This window comes from Aplidium turbinatum, chromosome 2 (assembly GCF_918807975.1).
Source record: "Aplidium turbinatum chromosome 2, kaAplTurb1.1, whole genome shotgun sequence".
NCBI classification, from domain to species: domain Eukaryota; kingdom Metazoa; phylum Chordata; class Ascidiacea; order Aplousobranchia; family Polyclinidae; genus Aplidium; species Aplidium turbinatum.
Genome location: NC_137473.1, coordinates 12,705,744 through 12,728,933, shown reverse-complemented (window position 1 = coordinate 12,728,933; position 23,190 = coordinate 12,705,744). Strand labels below are relative to the sequence as shown.

Genomic DNA, 23,190 nt, shown 5'->3' with positions numbered 1-23,190 from the left:
GCTAGGAACTGCTACCCGGTGATAAGATCGGAATGGGCAATTTGAATCTGCCTAACACCTTATCGCTTTATCGAAACAGCCAAAACAAAAGCCACCGCGTTTCCGTTCTCATTATGAACTCTATCGCAGACCGCAAAAGTGATTATTTTTCTGTAGTTTTAACGTCTTGGGAAGTTGATTTTATGAAAACAACATCTTTGGTCTGGAATCTGATTGTCTAAAATGCGGCTACTTTCTTCCTGCACATGTAACTGTCTAGTTAGTTAGAGGGTGGTGTGGCGTTCTTGTCCGGTTTCGAGTAAACAAAACCGAAGGCTGCCAGGTTCATATCCTTTTCGCTAAGTACTTTTTGCGGGTAAAAACTAATTAGCTTTTCGTTTCAATTGACTGGTAATGGTGGAGAAAATGCGAAACCTGTGTGGCATGAATTAATGGTGCGATACTGATGAACCCAGCCTCATAATGGGCGAAACACCTGTATCTGACCCTGTCAATTCTTGTAACATCGGATGAGGAAAATATTTTTTATGCTTTTTGTTCTGCATAATTTTACAGCTGCAGCCAAAGTGAACGTACACAAAACTGTCAGTTTGTGTAGTTGAACCCTCCTGAAATTCCAACAAGGCAGTAAGTTCATTAGCTTTCGTTTTCGTTTATTTTTCGTTAATAAATAATATGAAAGCTTGAATAAGTAACACAAAAACAGACAAATAAATAACCACAAATTTCAACAGCAACACTCGGGCAGAAGTTGCAAAAACATGCACGCAAACAATAAAGAATATCAAGACTTATAGCGACATTTAACATCGTTTCAACGTAAAAATAAGTCTTTCAACTTCGTTGAAAGACTGACAACGGATTTACAACAATGTTTTAACAGTTCAAAACGAAAGTGGTCACTTTAGCTTTATGCAAATGTTTTAAAATTATAAAATTATGTTATTGTAACAGTGGCTGTTTTTCAATTTTTTAATTAAGAATAAGTTAACTGGCATTGCATGCATCAAGATAATGAGAAAAAACAAAAATGCATGTGGCTAAGTGTTGTTATAACAATTTGCATTTAGGGCACAGGCTGTTTCAATAGGGCACCAAAATAATATTCATTATGGAGTTCAAAACAGGACCATTGAACGCTTTCAAAACCTTTCTTAATTTTCAAACCGAAATTGATCATGTAGTGGCAATGGCAACACTTTGACAATGCTATAAAAAATTTCTTTTTCCTTTTCAGATGGACTGTACAACTTATTTTAGGAAACTGTGCGTGAATTTTCAGTTAAGGCATTTAATGGTTCTATGCAAGAAATCCAACAAAATGAAGAATGCCGTTTTACTGAATTGTTTGACAAATGGTCTTTTATATAAGTAGAAAACCATACAAATGACTTTGCCACAAAAGGTATACTGTGCCTATCGGCAAGTTACAAGTGAAGGCATTGGCATTAAAATACCGAGGTCTAGTTAGCAATCAAAAGCTGGCGAAACTAGCACACTAACAGGAAAGTTGCGAAATTAGTTGGAGGTTACAATTTATTTCACTTTTTGTTGACGATTTAAGCACCAAGTAAGTTTTAGATGAATTCTGACCAAAATGTGGCGAGTTTAATTTCAGTCAGCAAATCAACCCCTTTTACATTGATTCAACGTCTGCAGACGGCGAATTAAAAAAGACTGATTTGCTAACTGCGATATTGGTTCAAAGTTCCCTTTGTCAAATCTGTGGCCTTATGGTACCGAAGAAAAGTCGACCGGGTAAAATTGAACCATATGGAAGTTCCAATGCTTTCATGATGCAACTCGATGCTTTCTCTGTAGCCTTATACAGGTACCATAATACACCAAAATGAAAACATTAATAACAGATTCAGATTGTTTTACATTCATAGAAAACTTTCTGTTTTCGATCATGTGAAGAACTAAAAAGCAATAAATATTAAATAAAAATGACAAATAAATTACTCAAAACGAAAAATAACAGCAGGTCGAAAAACAAAAACTACCATGATAAAACAACATCTGTGGTACAAGCAAAAGAAAAACAAGAAAAAGAACTGCAGAGCTTTAAGCACTTGACAAGTCTGCATTCGTGCAATCTTCGCATAATGCGAAGCAGCGATCCATCAGAGCTAAAAGCCACTGTTCTCGATAGACAAAAACGGAAAATCGCATTGTGGTTGACCAGCTATGCTTGCAGAATGGGAAATTTTTGGCCACTTCCTTTACTCCACTCGAAGGGAACCACCTCTGCAACGGCTTGCGTTTAATTTCGGTTTCTTTTGTGCTCAATTGATGCTCTCGGAACTTTCCGTCGGGCTTCCCGTATCAGAACATTCAGAACACTCAGAAGTTGAGCGCATGTGATTTCCCACAGTCCCACAATGCCTGCAAAGTAGCAGCAAGTGATTATTATTAAAAGGCCAGTTTGAAAATGAATGGACCGAAAACTTTCACAATCGTCTAGGTCTCAACATTTTAGAGTTTCAGTGTTTACAATATGCAATTGTCACAACCAAGCAGCACGTCAGTCCCATTGTACATTGATTCAACGACTACAAACAATCATAAAAGGTTGGTTGCTGACAGAGTATCAAAATAATTTTTTTGTATTATTACACATATTTTTTATATATTTGTTCTCTCTCCTTAAGTTTCAAAGCAGTAAGCTCACCTTGAGATGAAATCTCCCTTTAAAATCCAAGGGTGGACCATGATCTGTTCCAGCGTGGGTCGGTCTGCGGGTCTGTGGGACAGCATTGACCGCACCAGATCTTCGCATTCTAAAAAAATAGGTTCAATTATATGATTTTGTATGGCAATACACGTAGATATTAACGCTGGCTTGAAACATAAATATTTCAGACTATTTGAAATTAAATATGGTGTAAAAAAGAAAGAAAGCGTAATAAGTAATCATTACAACGGATTTGGCTCCTTTGGATTGGATCAATTAGTCAAAATTGTGCATAGTTTAATTAAATAATTGCACGCGCAAATATTAATCTCATAATGCTAGGTTGAGTGAAGTAGTGATTAGATCGAGGAGTTGGAACTGGGATGATAGGTTTGCAACCTAAACTCAGAAACGACTTAAAAAACGAGAGCTAAGTCAATCAAAATTAAAAACATGTGTTGTCCGCATCAGGACGGGCTAGGGGACTTACGCGTAACTGAAAATTACAAAAAAGTTTATGAACAGCCATTTAGTTTCATTCATAAAGGAAAGAAAAGATATGAGTTATGTCTTGATCAAATTCCCCCAGTAAACCTTTATCCGGTTTGCACTGCGTTTCTAAGGCGTTATTTCTATTGGTAACGCGATAAAGAGAACGAAAAAACGATTTAGGAGAAAAAACCTCGTTGTATTGACAAAGCTTTGCTGATCAAAGAAAAGACACTCCTTTAAACGACAAATCAAAATCATACTGCAAATAGAGTTAAAGCGTTGGAGATGATTAATCAAAAACTACACTTTGAACGTCTGGAGGCACTCTTTGTCACAAAGTAGGCCTATGCCGTTGTGGAGAAAAAAAAAGTATTCCAAAGGTTAAGATGTTTGTTCTTTTGAGTGTGGCTGACTGGCAGTGCTAAATCAACTCTTGGGCTTGTTTTGAGTTAGCACAAGTATGAAGCCCGTTGTGTTTCACTTGCACATTGACAGGTGTAAATGTTTCTGGACAAATTATTATTTTTGTTTTCCATACGATTAGGTTCCCACGTAAATTTTGCTCACACAAGGACACGTCACAATGCAAAGAAACGAAAATAACTGCGCGTCTGCCAGACCGTTAACATTGTTTCGAGGTTTAAAAACGCAATATCGATCAACATCGCTGACAAAAACTCATCGCTAGAAATACCGCAAGCTATTATTATGGGACCACGTCAATGTGCGTCAGAAGATAATTCGAATTTGACGTTGTCAGCGAGTGGAAGGGCATTACAGGAAATTTGACTAAAAATAGTTAGTCAAACAAACAAGGATAAATGCAAGTTAACATGCTAAGGCTTATGGCTTGTCAAGTATTTCCTGGTGATGGGAGGAACTGAACATTTGGTTGGAAATTTAGCGTTGATTTTGGCATCTTATATTTTTTCGGAAATTCAGTTTTGATTTTTCGCGGTCTAAATGAATTATCTTTAAAAAAAATGCAATGTTTTGATTCGATGAAGCGCAAGTAGTTCATTGAACAAGCGTTTACCTGCCGAGACTTGGCGGGTAAAATGAGCTTCTGCGTTCTCAATTTCTTCGTCTTTCTCAAACGGAACGTCGCCGCATACCATATCGAAAAGGAGTACCCCAAGGGACCAAACTGTGGCCGAGCGCCCGTGGTATCTGTGCTTGCGTATCCACTCTGGAGGAGCATAAACACGGGTTCCTAGAAACAAAAAGAGAATGTTTGTTATTGAATAATTGATTGCTTACATAACCTATGCATCAAACTTTATGTCATTTATACTCAAAGGCTTAAGCTCAAGAGCTGTTTGGAGTGATATACAAACGCCAACAAGGGGTACTTATCAATAATCCGCTACAGAAAAAGTCGTTTTCGAAATTATATTAAAGTCATTCGCCCATCTTAATTGTTTATAATTTGTTTTTATATAAACTAAAGTTCATTGTCATTACTGCTTAAAAGTACGCTCGATCTGCTGCAGTTTGTTTGAAGTGGAGTCGGTTTTTCAAGGGTTAAGGTTGCACAGTTGGATTAACAGCGTTCAATACGACAAGTGCACCATAGAACAGCACTCATAGGATCCTGTTATTGATTTGCTTAGTTCCGGGATGCGAAATACAATGAAGCGCTTTTCGTATATTTTGCGTTGTACGATAGTATTTAGTTTTGATGAAGTGAATGCATTTTTTTCTCGCAGGAGAACCTGTCTAGCCAGGCGGTTGTCACAGCACAATGGTGAACTGACATATGGAAAAAAAGGCATCACTTCCTTGTATTGGATGTAGGTCAAAAACCGGAACTTTGTGTTCAGCAGCATTAAAAGTTTGCAGCTTGCAAAGCAGATCTAAATGCGCGTCACATCCTGATATGTGGCTCGGCTAAGCCTCTGAGCAAGCGACCATCACAGATCTACCACCGGTTCATCACGAGTTTAGACTTTAAGAAAAACACGTTGCACAAATCAAGCATTTCGCATCATTTGAGATCAAATTATTTGTTTTGCTTTTGCCCACCCTGAAGCGAGCAGACGTTTTGCAGTCTGGTTCGACTTTGTTATTTTCAGACAGAATCAGAAATAAAGGCTCAATCTTCTGCGTTAATCACCTTAACTTTTTAAAAAATGCGTTTGAACTATCGCTGTAAATACTTTCAAACCCGTTTCAAACCATCTTCTATCTACGAAAACAGCGATTTATGTGCACGTACTCAGTTTATCTCAGTACGAAACACGAACAAGAGAGGAATTCGGTTGAAACTGCGGTAGGTAGGACGTGCTTTGAGAAAAAATAAGTTTTGCTTGTTAATTATTGCAATATTGCGAGCGAACGGTACACGGCAGTAAAGAAAAAGCTTCTAAAAGGTGATGCTGTGCAAAGTGTATTTGTTGCAATAATATGCAAATACGTTACAATAACCAGACAGGTGCATTGGGTTTAGAATAAAACGCATATAGTCCATTACTGTTGCAGCACTCCAGTCACGTCTTTTCTTAAAACCGAGCTAAAGTCAGACGAGACAGGCAGATACCGTTTCTGCTGCTGATAAACAACTCAGTTTTTCCCGTAACGCAATTTCTAACGCCCTCCCCATTTTCTAAAAACATTGATTTTGTTTCAAAAGGAGCGATGTACAAGCAACTAGGAATGACTTTGACAAAAAAACAACTCGGCCCAATCTGATAACAGACAAAATCTCCAGGTAATATAGGCGCATGAGTCAGAAACATTTGGAAGAGGAAATAGTTTAATTTAATCCGCACTGAATATGACATACAGCAACCACGGAAAGAGATGCAAGTCGTTTTTACAACTTTGAAAGTAGCAAATGGAGAAAAAGATCCATACATTGATCCATAATTTATGAGCTGTCGGGAGACGAGACTGTTCACCTTGGCTACGTTCTCGCAGCAATGTGTAAAACTTTCGTTAGTTCATTGTCAATTAACGCAAAAAATGACGCATTTTTTCTCGCCCTACCCGAAAGGAAACACGAAACCTTGTAAAACGAAACCTCTTCTGCAAAAACGACGTCATCTTTCTTGCATAATAATGAAAATACATCACAACGTAATTGTCTACAGATTTGTATTGATGACGACATAGAGAATCGATCTAAATCTACGCTAAATTTGGTTTGAAATGTGAGACGAGTATACGCTAACCTTCCCCACATCAAACGTTCGGACATTTTGGCAGATAATGTTTACACAGATTCTTACGCTGACCCGAGGACAATTCGCATAATTGAATCATAGCCTTTTAGTATGTCTGCGACAAAAGCAAAATGTGCCATAACCAAGCCCAGAAACGTTAAACTAAACAAAATCTGCTAAGTTTATCTAATACAAAACACACATGCGTCTGTGCATAACAACTAATCACAATGATTGACCCTAATAGCTTGATATAGCTCGGGAACTTATTTCAAATATAGGCCTACATGATGAGTAACTGGTGGTCGATTCTATATATCTATGTGATCAAAGACCAAGCTATTAAGCCTCAAATATGAAATACAACCCTTGAAGATCAATGAACTTCTTAGCAGTTGTGAAGAGTTTACTAACAGCGGCACAGAACCAGAAGCTAATGGCTTAGTGATCTTGATCAATCCCATTTTCAAACGTTTGACATTTTCAGTCAGCGAAAGCGCTTTCGTCTTAATCAGTGTAATTGCATTGCTTTGCTTTCAAGTATGCAATCGATGAGTTAACGCCACGATTAATACAGCAAATGCAAAAATAGCGTAGACTTTTCTTGCAATTGCATAACTTCAAGATTTGCTAGTCTGTGGTTACTTTCCGAATGCGTCATTTTTTGCACTTTTTTTGGAACTGTCGCAAATTTTGCGTCAAAACACGTGTCAGGTTACGCGCTTGAAAACGAGTGGGACGCCTTTTAATTATCTTGACGCGTTTCGAAGAAAAATTAGGCAAGCTTTTATGCAAATTACGTTTTTAACTGTCTCAGCGTTATCTTTCCACTAATTCAGCTCAGATAGGAGACAATATCGATTACACACTTGTCTTAAAGTCCAAATAATGAGACTGTGGCGTGCGCTTCGTTGATCAATCTAAGCGCTCACCAGCAACCGCAAAGCCAAACTGTTAATCATCGCTTTATGCAGCATTCACTTGTTGCAAGCAATATCTGAATTCGTTCTTGTACGTGATGGATGTGGAATTGGATAAAATCGAACGTTGTTTGTGACACTGAGTTTTGAGGTTCATGCCGAATTTTGTGACACTACAAACGTGAGAATTCATGATACCTTCAGTTGTCAAACATTCCATCATAAAAATTTCAAGCCAAGATTAAAACAAACACTTTTAAAGCACTCACCACACATGGAAAAGCTTCCTATTGGCAACCAAGTGAAATGCGAAATCAATACATACGCGAGATCCCTTAATCACATACTGTCAGTTATAATATTGAAACAAAGCTATAACCAACCACTCTGCTTTTTCTAAAGGCCATCAAATAGCAAAATTGACAAGGTGGAGGTCAGAAAAAGTGCTTTTGACAAGTGACTTTTACCCACTTCACACATCATGTACCTAGACATGCGTCCGGCTCAGAAAAACTACTTTCTCCAATATAGTTGATGAAAGGCTTGTGATAAGCACGAAATACAAAGTTTAAATGAGGATTATAGTGCTCTCACAGCGTATTTCAATCGTGTTCCCACAGGACAAGCTTTTGAATGTGTTTCACAATGAAAGTTAAAATTAACCCCTTCTAGTTTAAATCCAAAACCGCAAAATGGAAAAAGAATAGCATCTTTGAAGTGCTTCAAAAACCCGACGGTTATAACTCGAATAAAAGCAAAGTATTCCATAAAATCACAGTGCCATGGATCAATGGCATTGACTTGTTTGTGTGAGTTGAAGCACAAAGTATCGTTCACAAACTTTCGTTTGCTTTTTCTGTTGTAGTAACCCATTTATATCCAAAGCTAGGCAAAAGTTGGTGTGGCAACGACCAGGAAGTCACTTTCCTGCCCTATATTTATACCACCAGGAATGTAACATGAATAGCAAAATTATACACCGTTGAACAAGTCCCGGCTTTACATAAGCCAATGTCTAATAAGGGCAGAAAATAAAAAAAGGAAAACAAGTCTCGAAACAAATTTGCTGCAAAGAAAAAAAGATTACGTCATGTCGAACCTACGCTGTTGCTGCAACAAAGTAATTTTAACAGAGCAACAGAATAGGGCGTTGGCTTTTGTAACATTTATAAAGAAATGGAACCATCTTTGCATTTACTTGACGTGACCAAGCGTAAAATACTGCCCGCGAAAAAAGAAAAGCTTTCGTGTCCTAAACAATGACATCATCGCGGAAAAGCGCGGTGGAAAAACCCTTTAAAAGGAAGTCACTCCGTTTTGTTTTGCAATGAAGAAAAAAGTTTCAAAATAGCGCGAAACGGCTTTTCTAAAGTATACTTAAAGCAAACAGAAACTGAGTGCGCTAAACTTTGGAGTGGCCAATGCTAGCGAAATCTTTTGAACCAACAAGCCGTGGCCTTCACAACATAAAAGCAAAGAGTTAGGTTGAAGTGCTGAAAATATGTGAAGAATGCATTTATCCGTTTGAATTTCAAAGCGCTCCAAATACCAGGCGTGGGCGGCGATACATCCGCTTAGTCTGTGAGCCCACCAGTCCATCCATAATAGTGCAATTTACATACGCCCATTAAATATGGATATGTTAATTATTCCTTCCTGTTGAGCAATTGATTGAGACAAATTTGGACATCAAGCAGAAATAATTTATATAGCTGCGCAATTTTGAACCTTAAACAATTTGCACAAAAGGATCAACGCTGTAAGGCATTTTATTCATGTTTGGGCGTAAGTCCAAAGTCTTTGCGCAAATAAAACGCCTAACATCAAGGTAAATGATAGAAACAGCTCAATAAACCTAGCCGATAGGTCAACATGAGCATGTACATCCGTTCAGCATAGTTCTCTGATGTTGGTTTCTCTATCACTCAGTAGCAATATTTTGGGACCTGTATTTACATTGTGACCTGACATATTTATGAATGAAGCTAGATTGCAGTTTCGTGCTTACGACTTCCTGTGTTGATCAGACCGGGTATGAAATGACAACAAGGCTACAAAAAAACTTTGCCATTTCTACATTAAATCAACATTGGTAGATGTTGAACCTATACAAAATCAATTTTCCGCTGGGAAAGGACCTATGAGCTATCCGTGGGTTAACTAACGGATGGGAAGCATCCGTCAATTCCCAGCTCACAAATGCCGTCTTTTTACATCGATTCAGCGTCTACACACGTAAAAAGGACGAATATTGCTAGCTTCACATAATTTGCTGAAACGGACGACCTTAAAATAACGCTTGACGAATGAAGGATACATATTTAGCCCATAATGCAGTTATTGACACTTTTGTCATCCTTTACAGATATACATCTGTTTGCGGAAAAGTCGTTGCCTTAGTTTTGTTGTTTGTTTTTTTTTCGTTTACACACAGCACGATCTAAATTGCAGAAAGCCAAGTTAAAACTTTGTATCACATTTTGCAGAAACCTAAAAGCTAAATTCGGAAGTGAGTCACAGCTTAGCTAGTAGCGTGTTTATTTGCATGACAATGCAGTGATAAAGCTCGGATAATCTTTAATGCAGTGATATCAAAAGATATCCGCCGAAAAAAATAAAGTCCTTCGGCCATTTGACCGCAACTGAGGAAAACACTTGTAAATCATTAACTAATTTTCTAGAAACCACTACGTGACTATGACACATCCCACGAAAAGGTACAGACCAACCCTTCCACTTCATTTGTAAAGAGACGCATGTGACTGCGATGTAAGTCCACAAATACCACTCTGAACCTCTCGCCAAATGCAGCGTCACTTCGTAGGTTAAGCAAGGCCGTAATGTCACCGCCAGTACCGAAATTGTTTCTACAGTCGCGGTGGCGACAGCCGCAGAACCACATTCCGACAATACTTGGTTCGTGTTATGTTGTTTTTATTCCGCATCAAGTGATGCTTCTTCCGACGTTGTCACAGGCGACGAAATGCAAGTGGGCAAACAACGCATCGTGAACAAGCCTTTTCAATGCAAATTATAAACAGACGATAAACTGTTTGTGTTTTCCGTAAGAGTGCTGGGCGATCTTGTTATTAGCGACAGCGGACAGAAACAACAGATTTTAATGATGTGTTTTAATAGCATTGCATCAATCACGTGTCGTGATGAATTTCATTTTTGCAAATAAGTCGGGACGTTTCCAAAACTAATCAACCTAAGCCACGCAAAGCTTTTCTACACAAGTACATCAAATTAATATTATTGTGAGTGATGCTGCATACAAACAACTTAACAGCAGTATCTGTTTTCTTGTTTGCAATCACGTGCGGTGCTGTGTCATTAGATAACGTCATTTGACTAAAGCAGTAACAACTTTTGATGTTGTCAAGTTAATTCCAAGTTAAAATAATCGTCGAAATCCTTCCGTTGAAAGAAACTCTGGAAATCTAACCACAGCGATAAACAAGCTAACAGAAAACACTGCACACGGAGCAATGGAATCTGCACACAAGATGACCAAACCAAAGACTGTTGACAATACAACACGTCATATCATTGCTACGTAATGCCAACCCAGGCGCGCAGTAATACAAAGATTACAAGCAAATGCGATATGTCCTCAAGCCGTTACGGTGAAACGATTCAAAGATTGTCTATATATATTTAAACATCACGAAGTTAATTCCATCGTTTTAGGGTGGATACAGCAAAGAGAACCATAGCTTGAAAGACAGAGATAAAAATATCCCAAAACGTAGCGACCAGGAAATATAACCCTTTATAAAAATCACAGCAATGACTTTTCTCCAACCATCGCCTAGTACGGAGACCATGACATGGTAGTTGGAATTGAAATAGCATGTGACTACAGCTATTTTGGTCCAAATATGCTTTCAGGTTTTGTTGCGATTGAAATGCACAATAGGCTACCTCAGTCGCTTATTCAAATCATACACCGTTTAAATTGTGGAGTGGTTTCAAAGATTATTTTGACGTGGTACAATACCGAAAAGTTAGCCTTGTCGCAGGTTTTTGTTTGGAATTGTAATGTAAAAGTATTTCAATATGAGCAGTGCGTTGTATTTTGTTACTGACTTCAATATCCGCCCTCTTTATACCTTTGGAATGACTTGCGATTCTTTGAAACAAAGGGGCACACACGTCTACTACGCTTGTGGCGTTGGTACCATTGTAAAATATGTGTATGAAAAAAGGAGGATCGTGTTCTTTTGTATTGACAGTGTTGTGATTGGCACTACATTTGCGCGGCGAACGCGATACGGAAAACGTTGGAAAGCGCCAACACTCTCGACTAACGATCAGCGAAGAAAACACAACCGGTTGCTTGGATACATGAACAACCGTTTATCCCGCCGTTGGAAGGCTGGTGTAGTTGATGGGGGCACACAAAAGAAGTACTCGAGTCAGACAAAAGCATACTTAGCAAGATTAACCCAAGTGAAGAATGTAAGTTATTTGTGCGGTTGATATGCAACAAACAAGATAGTTGACATACTTTGCATTTTACGAGCAAATTGGGTCTTCAACACAGTTGCTCCAAAACGCATTTCTATCATCCATGCTTTGAAAGTAATGAAACAATTGCAAATTAAAACTAGACATCTTCTAAGTTTTAAATTTTCACGTTTGGTCAATCACAAAGCAGACTTTCCCAGCATGCAGACAGGTATCTTCGTAAATGAATGTTGCACTGCATAACTGTTATCGTTGCAACTGCAGTTTGATTAAACCAATTTCCAAATTGATGCTTGCGTTAAACATTTTGTTTTTAAAAATGCAAAGGAAAACTAGAATTCCAACCCGCTTTCAACTATTTCCTCTTTTTAAATATAGAACCATTATGGAAATTTCCATTGCCGCGCACCGAAGGCCGTTTACTTTGAAATTTACGTGACGACAAAAGGCTGTAGCTTGGCGGGAAGATGTTTTAGCAAGAACAAAAACACACAGCTCTCACCGTACGTTGCCTACACGACGCGTATCGAGTTCCACACACATACAATACAGAACATGAACAAAACATTTTAACGTGTCAATTACCACACATAGATAAAGCATCTTGTGCTGATTCGTTATTCTATCTTCTTTAGAAATACCACTCCAAAACCGGAAATCCAAAATGGCACGGAATTAAGCCTTCGGTGATGTAATCTATAAAATCTAGAACGACCTCAATATAAGCTTTGCAGAGGCATGATTGTGGCAAAATAATGATGCAACATCACCTGACGTTTGGACAACGAGTGATACAAACTGGTCACCGCACAGAGTAGTACGAATTTGCCACGCAAATAGCATGTGATGTATCAAAGAAATAGATAACTATCATAGTCTCCTAGATCTAGAGCAAGTTCGTCGTCCTAATATTGATCACAGTTGTTGTTGTTACACTGCTTCTGCGTGGGAGGGACATTCTCTGATGACCAAACATATATGCCACAGCATTTAAGCTGCAATGACTAAAAACAAAAACGCGCAGTCAAATTTTACTTTCTTATGTCGATTCACCATTCAAAGGCAAGAAATCAACGAAAAGTTCAAATTCACTTCATATCTGAAAACGATGTGTCACTTTATCTACGGCTGGCGGAGTAAAGCAGTTGTGTGTCGCTAGAAATGACCTTCGCGAAATTGAATTTAGTAGTCAGGACTTCCCGAAACAACTCACACATATCGCCATATCGCAGACATGACTCATCCAATGTTAAAGAAATGGCTTGCATAATAAGCGAAGACGGGCGAGCAAAATTTATCTTGCTTTCTCTTTCTTTCTCCATAGAAAAAATGCTTCAGACAACCGCCAACTGACTAAAGTGAAAGGTTGGAAATTTCAACTTGGAGTAAACAACATTTTTTCGAAAGTAATTTCGATTGCATTTTCTGCCGTTCTCGATCAGAAAATAGGCAAAACTACACCTAATACAAGAACGGAAGGAAATAAGCAACTAAACTATTCAAAACTTAATTTAAGAATCAACTTTGAACGACCTTAAAATTTTAATGCCATCCGTTCTGAATCAATTATTCATGACATAAGAGGTTATGCAATGAAGATCAACGCTGATAAGGAGACTACTACACAAGACATCAAATAACATACTACAAACTATTACACATGTGCAGTGTGCACTATGCACCCTGATGGTACTAAGCAATTTCTAAATATTAGGCGAAATAATGGCATAACAGACAGCTATAATAGATTTAAAACAGTTTTCTTGATTGAAGTTAAAACCAAAAGTTGCTGAACTTCGATTTTGCAAACACGTTGTTAGTTTTGAATTGAGTTGCATCAAATCAAACGAGCCGAAATCGGGTTTAGGAGAGGTCGTCGAATACACGCGGGTGCCAATCGAAAAAAAACAAGAGCAAATGGAAACATACACTCGCATAACCCTTACAACATGCCTGCTAAGCAATTTTCCTTTTACTTGAATTAACTTTGATCTTAACCATACACTTTTTCCTATATCAACACAAATGTGACGACTTTTCAGACTAAAAAGGTAGTTAATTTAAATCTACTACTGCTGTTTAACCAATGTCAATTGTTTCCGTGACTTGCATATTATGTTTATTCGCTACGTTATCGTATTTCTCGCCAACTGAAATTATTACTTTGCTATTAAGGGGTCGGCCAGTTGATAAAACGAAATAAAAGGATTTCGCAAAATTTACAATTTCTAAACTGCAAAAAGATTATGATCCGTGAAGAGAGTTGGCTGTGGGAACAATTTGAAACTGATTTCCCATGCAATTGTCACCCAATGTTTCTGATGCGAAAAACACTAAATCCAAACACGGCACGTAGAGAAATTCTTGTCAGCAGTGGACATTGTAAGAGCGAAATATATTAAAATATATTTTTATGCAAAATGAACACGAACCGCAAAACTTAACATGCACATCAGGGAGGGAAACAACAATAATTATTGTTTTTTTTTGTATTAACAACTGCACGTCAAAGTGAGATGCACTAACTATTTTCTATTTATCATAAACGTTTTTTCATGCAAAACCCAATCTTCAGTCTCAGTTTAAGTGCCGAAAACGGTAATCCAAGCTAGTTTAGCCTTGTTCGATCAAAAGTTAAGTGGGTCAAATTTTATTACTTTTAAAATTAGAAAAGGCAATTAGAACTTTCATCAAGTGAAAAGTAATTTTTACCGAGCGGCTGTAACAGTAGATTAGTTTGAGTCATTGGTCTGGCTAACCATTCTACCTCAGCGCCTTTGAACCAATTTGTATCCATTTTCCCATGAGGGCCAGTACAACACTATAGCATTACAACTGTGAGCCTTGCCACAAGCAGTTGCCGAAAACAGCACACCGGTCATAGCAGCTGATATCAATCCAACAGAGAATAAACCTTATTTCCGAAACCGGTATAAAGCTTAACATTCAAAGACTTACCGTCAAAATCAACGTAGACTGTGTCCATGAGGAAGGCACCAGAACCAAAGTCTATCAGCTTCAAGGTTTTGTTACGATAATCAACCAGTAAATTTTCATCTTTGATGTCGCGATGTACCACACCACATTTGTAACAGTGGTCCACGGCATTCAGTACCTAAACAAAACTATACGTCTCAAACATAAACCGAAAAACAAAACACAAAACGTTCATGAAACGAAACTGAAAAATATCGTTGGAAGCACGAGCGTGAATGTTGTCAACAAAGATTTACCTGCCAGAAGAACGTTCGCGCTTCATCTTCATCTAAAGCTTTTCGTTCAGTGATGAAGTCAAATAAATCTTTGCAAGGTTCTGGTCTTTCGATGATCAAGATAAAACTATCAGGCCGGGCAAACCATTCAATGAGGCTGATCACTTGGGGGTGGGGGATGATTTGTTGCATTAAGATGATTTCCATGGGTAATACTTGGCCATCGATCTGTGTTATACAAATAGTTGATGAAAACACTTTATTTTTCCTACTTTTTTATGAATATTATTTATATCTGTTCAAAAATCTTTTTGTAAAAAAAAATGCTTGCTTACTTGTCCCCATGATTTCACTTTTGATCTGGGAATGTGTTTTATGGCGACTGGCAAGTTATCTTCTAGTCTATGACCAGAATACACGACTCCAAAGCCACCAGATCCTAACTTCTTCTCCAATTGATAATACTTTTCAAACGGTTCTCGTTGGCGTACTAAAACATAAATAAATTATTGTAAATAAAAAAGTAGTTTTTGTAATAATTTGCAACAAAGCTTTTCATTTCTACAAAAATATGACTACTATAAACGTATTAGTCACAAAGCAAACTCTATACTAGAGCACTATTAAACATGTTCTAGTTGTCAAAGTCAAAGATTTCAATTTCAAAGAAGTCAAAGATTTCAATTGTCAAAAAGTCAAAGTCAATTTTCGAACAAAATAATATTCTACTTTTTCTACTATTGCTTCGGGTTTAACGTAACTTTTTACCTGGACTGGTAGAAGACTGTATTTGGTGACTTCCACAAGGTGTTATCTTTTTATGAAACATAGTTGCTGATTGTGAAAATTGTAATTTCTTTCAACTTCAATTTCGACTAAACTTCAGAGTACGTTCCACTTCACGACTTCGTAAACAATTTTTTCTTTCTTCTGTAATATAGGCGTTTAGGTCCCGTACAACAGCACAGATATTTTCGATGTAAGAAAAAAAGTGAATGTCGATTTCTTCAAAATAATCCAACCTTTATCTTTTAAAGCAAACTGATGCAAAACTAAATCAAAACTTCAACTTTTTGTAAATTTGAACAAAGTATTGTAAAATTCTGTTAAAACAAATAGTGATTAATTGAAAGATCTGATGCAAGCGAAGTTGATCGAATATGACCACACACTGAGCCTTTGCTATCACTAGTGTGACAACAACACAAAGCTAAAACATCACTTGAATTTTCGTGACCATGACTCCTGACCATCAAACACGAACTGAGCAAATGGCAGTGACATTCTCTGGCTTAATTTCTATGGAAAAATACGAACAATTTTTTTTCTGCTTCGGCCAAAGGCCACAACCTTATTACTACGAACCAGCCTCCAGCCAGTGTCGAGACTGGCGGTGAGCTTTTATCTTTTGCCTTTTTCCCGCGTCTATACCACACTGACTCGTGACGTATTCGCTAGTGACCGTTTGTTTACGATCCCAACCCTTACTATTGTTGAGTGTACGTTTTCATTAAACTGCAGCTAAGCGGCTTTGTGTGTTTCGGTATCAGCCATGAATGATATCAAGAAGGAAATGAATATTCACAATAATCTTTGTTACACGAACGCTTGGTCTGTTTGTTTTTCATAGTTTGACAAACTAGTTTAGGTCAAAGTATTTCTATAAGGCCAAAGCTGATAAACTTATACTTCGTACAAAAGCCCTTTGTCACATCAATAATAATGACCAACAGTAGACATGTTCAATAAATAAATGTAAAAGCAACAAGACCTATCAACCTTTGTAGCTTATATCAGGGCTTCCCAAACTCCATTTTCGCAATGACATCTGGTTATTAAAATTATGCTATTCATCAGATTTGCTTAAAAACTGAACGAACTTAATTTGTCCCTCCATAGAGAAAACATCAATGGTTTTACATTGAAATCTAAAATTGAAGCGTTCGTCAAAAAATTAAACATCTGGAAACAAAAGGTTAAAAGTGATTCATTTGAAATGTTTTCATTTACTGAAGAGTTTTTGGTTCACAATGATGTGAAGTTGAAGCTGATGAACAAGACATTTCTGCAGCTACTTGGGCGGACCATAAATAGAATTCTGAATGGAAGTCAAGTAACCTACCACCAGACTCCATTCGTTCATCTCCGCCCGACACACGCCCCATCGGCCTGACACTACAAAGACAGGCATAGGTGCGCCTCTACCGTCTTCGTACGGGCGTAGGGCTTTTCCGCTCAACAATGCACCATTAGGGAATGGGCTCTTCCTCCTCCTGTGAATGTGGTGCAGAGGAGCAGACCGCAAACCACATCATCAATAACTGTACCATCTTCAAGCCACCTAACGGAGTGGAAGGTCTGCGCGTCATTGATGATGAAACCAAAGACTGGCTGCTCTCTAGTAGCCTTCCAGTGTAGTCCGGGAACATCGCGAATCTGGGGTCGTAAAAGGATAGACCCTCAGCCCCAGAGGCTCACCTGACGACGATGTCGAATGATGTGAAATCAAACGTTGTTAATCGACCATTTGTCAAATCTGTTGAAATAGTTTCAAAGTATTTTTGTCCACAATTGGACAACACCAAATTATATTGGATCCAAAACAACCTATTTGCAACGCTAAAACAAAGTAGTCTATCGAGCACTTCTCTCAGGAAGAACTTACTAATCCATCTTCTGACTTAAAGTTTAAATATTGTAGAAATTTATAAATTTTATGCAAAAAACAAACATAACTCAGCAACAATACTACATTTACCATTGTAAAAACAAAAAACAATAATCGAACCTTTTCGGCTAGTCTTATAGCCCTTTTCAAGCCTATAAGAATATTTTAAAAGAAATACTAAGGAATCATACATCAGTATCACAGCAAAAATATGGTCAAATCTAAAGGGAAATGTTTAAATTTCGAAACGAAAACTTAAAACATAATATTAACCTTTGCAGTATTTGTACGCAGGCTATCTAGCCTAAATTAGAAAATAATGACTTTCTACAAAAACTTATTTTGTCAAATAATTTTTATTTTTGCTGTTAAATTAATGATCTCAGTCACAGTGGCGTAGCCAGAAAAAAATTTTGGGGGGGGCCAATTATTTGATGAATTGAAGAGAACGACAAAATGTTTGATTTAAGACATCACCACCTGATGTGCAGTGGCGCATCCTGGTGGGTTAATCAAGGGAAGCAATAAAGCTGGCGGGGGGGTTAGAGTGTGCCGAAGGCACGCGTATTCTAGGGGGGTCCGGGGGCATGCTCCCCCGGAAAATTTTTGCAAAATTACACTTAAATAATGGATTATAACGCTTTCTGGAAACACTTTCAGGGTAATATTTGTATGAAACTTATTAGCAGATAAACAGCTATTAACTTATTAAAGGTAGCTCTTATCTACACACAAACGGGCAAAAACTGCGGCTAAAATTAGAGAACACAAAAAACTCAGCTACACAAAAACCCTACAGAGTAAGCGATTCTGAAATTGCTTCCACAGATTAGTTAAAAGAAGCGTAAATCGCGTAAACTTTGCGCGATTTACGATTTGCAAAATTTATTGGTGTCTTTTTGTGTGTCTAAAACAAGTCCTGGGGGGTGTTAATAGCCAGATGTCTTGGAAAACAATATAAATTTATACAAATTATATTATATTTTCAACAAAGGGTTCAACTTCGGAATCCAAACTTTGAAAATTTGGGGGGGGCCATGGCCCCGTTCGCCCCCCCCTGGCTACGCCTATGATCTCAGATAGCGACGCTTCGAAAAGTTCTGCCAGGTAGTGCCATGTGCAGTTGCACACGTCACAAGTACGTGATCTTATTTTTTTTTTCTTTACTTGCCTGCACCTCATTCTTCGTGCTTCCATATCCGCTTCGACCGGTTTTGCCTATTTAGCGAGACACGAACACGAATATCTCCTTTATTATATGTGAGTTGACTTCTAGCCAATGAAGTAAACCGGTTTGTATTGCGTAAGAACCAAAAATGCCATTTATCAGGGAAAAAACACGCATCTATCATTCATCTTTCAAGTGGTTCTGCAAAAAAATATTGCTGCAGCATTTTTAGCGATGATTTGGTGCAATCTGTTTCTCATTGTTTGTCGATGACGTCAAGCCATTTAACCCAATCTCTAACTATAGCTTATAAATATGCAATTGCAAAGTATATTTTTACATAGTGTTGAGATCAAGTTACAATGAGTAAAGTTTAAACTCTTGAGTCCTCACACATCACTGCTGCAGCGATCGCCCGCCACAGCAGCTCCACATTTTCTGTTTGAGGTTACATAACTTTTTATTTAAGTCTCAGCTGATCTGTAGGTGTCGTTTTAAAAATCCTATTCGCATCAACTTTATTTTCAAGGGTTTTCCACATGCTTCCAATACATCAGCTGAAAAGATTTAGATTCACAGACGACAAATCATCCGTTTTTTACATTGGTTTAACTTTCAAGCAACGGCAGATTTGCTGTCTGGGTTTGTTCTACACCACATTTCGGGAAAAAGCCAAGTTTCCTTAATTGTAAAAGTTGTTTAGTTTTTCAACAAAAATTTTATTTTTAAAAAGTTAATTCAATACAAATTTCTGAAAGCTTATTAGATGTACTATGTTTTCTATCATAGCGTTTTAATTGTAGTTATTGCTTCGTTTTTAATTTGTAGCAAGCTGATTATTTTTTCATGACGAAGACTCACTGCTGACCCGAAAACGTTCGTACTAATTGTGTTCTCGGTTTTATTGTTGTTAATACAACAATATTAAGCAACCCAATCGCTTTGCTGTCAATAATCAGTTTTTCATGCTTCGGAAAAACTAGTCTATTTCTACAAAACAGCAATTAAGTTCCTGAAAAAATCAACATTTTTGAAATGATTGAGCGCAACATTTTGCTACAATAGTCTATTCTATAGAATCTTTTACCTGTCTACGGGTTTAGCTTCAAATTTTTTTTTTAAATTAGAAGCATGACTTTGTTATCTCTTCTGCCAGTCACACTACAACAATAACCTGGATGTCAGCAGACGGAGAGCGCGTGAGTTGATGCCACCATTGTTTGCGCGCCAGGGCTCAAAATAGTGTTAGCTAATGCATTTTCAGTTTCGCACGCTAGATTTAAAAAAAAACAATGCTCTATCTTGCAAATCCACGCAAGTGACGTACTGGCTGATGTGGATCTTGTTACACAGGTCCTGTTTTGGTAGTTGGATTGGGCTGGTACTTTTCTGTGAACGTTTTTTTTAAACAAAGGCTAAGACCATGACCCCGTTTTAGTCTGACAACTATTAACTGGCGACCTGTAACATAAGGTTAGGTAGTTCAGTCACCTGGAGTTTTTTAGGAAAAGCCAGGTGACTTGAGAAGAGATGCTGGCTTGCTGGATCACTATGTTGTTCAGTACAATCTGCAACCTGGGAGGGGTGATTTATCGACCTGGCGCATAAGTTGTGGAGAAAAAGCTTATTATTTAATCACCAACTTCTAAAGCAGTTAGTTTCAAAAAAATACAGGATAGTAGGCCTATGTCATGTTTCTTGCGTAGTTTGGTAGGCCGGGCTTACAAAATTCGCAGGCCGGATCTGGCCTTCGGGCCGTAGTTTGATGACCCTTGTTGTAGAGCTTAGGCTATTGCTTCCAATAATGTTTTCGGCTTTCGAAGAAGTGAAATTTAATGCGTTTTAAAACTTATAGGCGGTGGTCAAGTCATTAGTCATTCTATAATCTGCTGTTCAGAAAAATCGCCAAGTCAACTCTTATCAGACAAATCTCTCGCTGAGCGAAGATTGACACACAACCCATGCAGCAAATCAGTCGCTTTTTACATTGATTCAACGACTGATTTGCTGTCTGGAAAAACAACAATTTTACTTCAACTTGACACGTAAACAACCTCTTCATATTTTTCAACTTTGTAGCAATTTCACAGTAAATCCCACTTGCGCACATCCAAATTTGCAACCACGCAATAAAAAGTAATCAATGTTTTCTGAAAACAAGTTCCAACTTCAGCAAATCGGCCACATTTTTGCGAAAAAGCAATTTTCTGATGTGTTCAGTTTGCCAACTTATAACACTTCAATTTCAAATACATTTATGTAAACTCAATGTAAGACTTTAGAATTGCAAATTTGCACAGCTGTTTCTTTTTCAAAGTCACATTGCTCAAAAAATGTCACGCAAGCTGGTGTGAAAAGTTTATTGAAAGCCTTTTCACTTCAAGTTGAACCGTCAGTTTCAATTCCATAACGTTGGAAAAACGTAAGCAAATAAGAGAATGCAATAAACAATTGCCTCAAGTGTGTTAGTTTAAAGCAGAGATGTTTAAAGTAAAACTCTAAATGTATTTCCGAAAAATCGAAGTTTGATTACTGTATGCAAAGTTAACGAAAGAGAAACAATCCATCCAAGCGATGATCCGAGCAGCAGCTGCTCACCACCAGCCTGGTGTCCAGTGACGAGAGTAGCGAGTACCTTCGGTTCTGGTGCTGGTAGGTCTAAATTTGATTCCAGATCGCAAATGGGTCATGCAAAAGACTTTGAAAACGGTACCGACTGTATTTTTTTGCGTAACGCAGTGAAAATAACTTACGTTGGGTATAATGTGGTTGCGTTGTTAATATGACACCAATTAAAAGGTACTGACGCTGAAACACGTTAGTATTTGTACAGTGGCATGAAGTATATAATACTATGATCATAAATTCCAAAGCCAAGTAGCTTCATATTCCAACAGAGCAGAAAAACTTACTTTGCAACCACGATCAACCTTTTTACCTTCATTAATTTGTAATCTACTTGGCTGCAGCCTCACATTCAACAGGAATCGTGAGGTGGTATATTCCTCGGGTTTCCTGAAAATTTCGATGCATCAGTGATACGGAAGTCCTCTTTGCTAGCGATGAGTGCGGCTCAAGTCACGGTTTTGGTTTCGCAACGTGTTTGAAATACTACCTATGGAAACCTATTTTATGCAAAAAAACTTCACTTTAAACAAAACAGAAAAGAACTTGTGAATAATTTTAAAAAATTTCTGTTTTTGAACACTTCCAGTAAATTACCGTACATTTAAACCAACATCGCGGATCGTGTGAAACAATAAAGAACTGGATTCAAAATGATGGTAAAGTGTTTGTGTTAATTTCACCTGAGCACATGATGCAGGTAGGCACCTTATCTCGGATATAATCTGGTTGCATCCTAAGCAGCACATGGTGACCTAAAGGATAAGCAAGATCAGGATCTAATTACGTTTACCAGAAGGTATGTCTAAAAAAAGAAGTCCCCAATATTGTATAATTCAGCTAGCATTTTTACAACGTTTGCAGACGTTGAATCAATGCAGAATTAGACTGATTTTTTTAATAGAAGAGTACGTAATGTTGTAATATTGCAATGGAAAATACTTTTCGTCTATGCCGGAATCCAGAATATGTAATACTAGAATGTACTTTGCAGTAGAAATCGTACTCTATAGATAAGCGAGATAAACATTGCGCTAAATTGGGTTAAATATTGCTTCAGATAAATATTTCCTTGTATATTTTGATCAAGCTCATTTCATGACTTGAAAAGCATGTTTCAACTACTAAGCATTGGTTTATGACAGACAACGAGCGATGGTAGTACCAGTCTTGATTTGAAGCTGCATACCACTTAAATTCTAGTGTCTTGCGTGTGGCCCAACTACCAACGTGTAAGCTGTGGAAGAGATAAACAAGTCGTGATGCCAAATAGGCGACATTTTTTTGTGAATAAATGAAATTGCCAGACTTTGATATGGTAAATTACTTGACCAAAAGCACTTATTAAAATAGACCCAGCTCAGCTTACAATTTTAAAATACAACAAAGAGTCACGGCGCAACTAGAAAAAAATACTTTTGCGTATATAGGCCTACCTTTGCGTAAAAGATACCAAAATATCAATGCGGTAATCTTGAAATCTATTTTTCCCTGTTCTGGAAATTTGATTAGAAGCTGTGTTGCCTGACAATTGTTGCCTAGAGCAGGGCTACTCAACTAATGTTAGCAAAGGTCCATTTTGACAAGTTGAATATTTTTGCGGTCCGGTGAATATTTCATATTATGCAACCACGAAAATTAAACAACCAGTAGCCTACGAGCACCGAAACACTTTTCAGGTATTATGTAACACGACTTGGATTTTTGTCTGACACAAACAAAGAAATAAAAAAAGGAAAAAATGTATTGTGTTTCTTTGTAGTGTAGCGGTGTGGATCGCACATCAGAGAA

At 37.7% G+C, this 23,190-nt stretch overlaps 1 protein-coding gene across 1 annotated transcript; it reads right to left on the bottom strand.

Annotated features, from left to right (window-relative positions):
* Window positions 1-636: 636 nt before the first annotated feature.
* On the bottom strand, window positions 637-16,034 carry LOC145764863 (serine/threonine-protein kinase pim-1-like). The gene is made up of 7 exons (XM_082576554.1): window positions 15,707-16,034; window positions 15,274-15,428; window positions 14,960-15,166; window positions 14,685-14,841; window positions 4,206-4,382; window positions 2,675-2,783; window positions 637-2,388 (listed from the first exon to the last, which is right to left on the bottom strand). Exons 1-7 carry the CDS (start codon window positions 15,765-15,767, stop codon window positions 2,289-2,291), a joined length of 966 nt encoding a protein of 321 aa, XP_082432680.1. The 5' UTR covers window positions 15,768-16,034; the 3' UTR covers window positions 637-2,288.
* Between the last annotated feature and the right edge of the window lie 7,156 nt (window positions 16,035-23,190).

What these genes read in the sequence shown, in the direction of transcription:
- LOC145764863 (XM_082576554.1), bottom strand. Translation starts at nt 15,767, where the DNA reads ATGTTTCATAAAAAGATAACACCTTGTGGAAGTCACCAAATACAGTCT. An exon ending in AAGTGAAATCATGGGGACAA is followed by an intron (nt 15,167 to 15,273) that starts GTAAGCAAGCAT and finishes TGTATAACACAG; the next exon opens with ATCGATGGCCAAGTATTACC. An exon ending in AGTCTACGTTGATTTTGACG is followed by an intron (nt 4,383 to 14,684) that starts GTAAGTCTTTGA and finishes TTTTGTTTCTAG; the next exon opens with GAACCCGTGTTTATGCTCCT.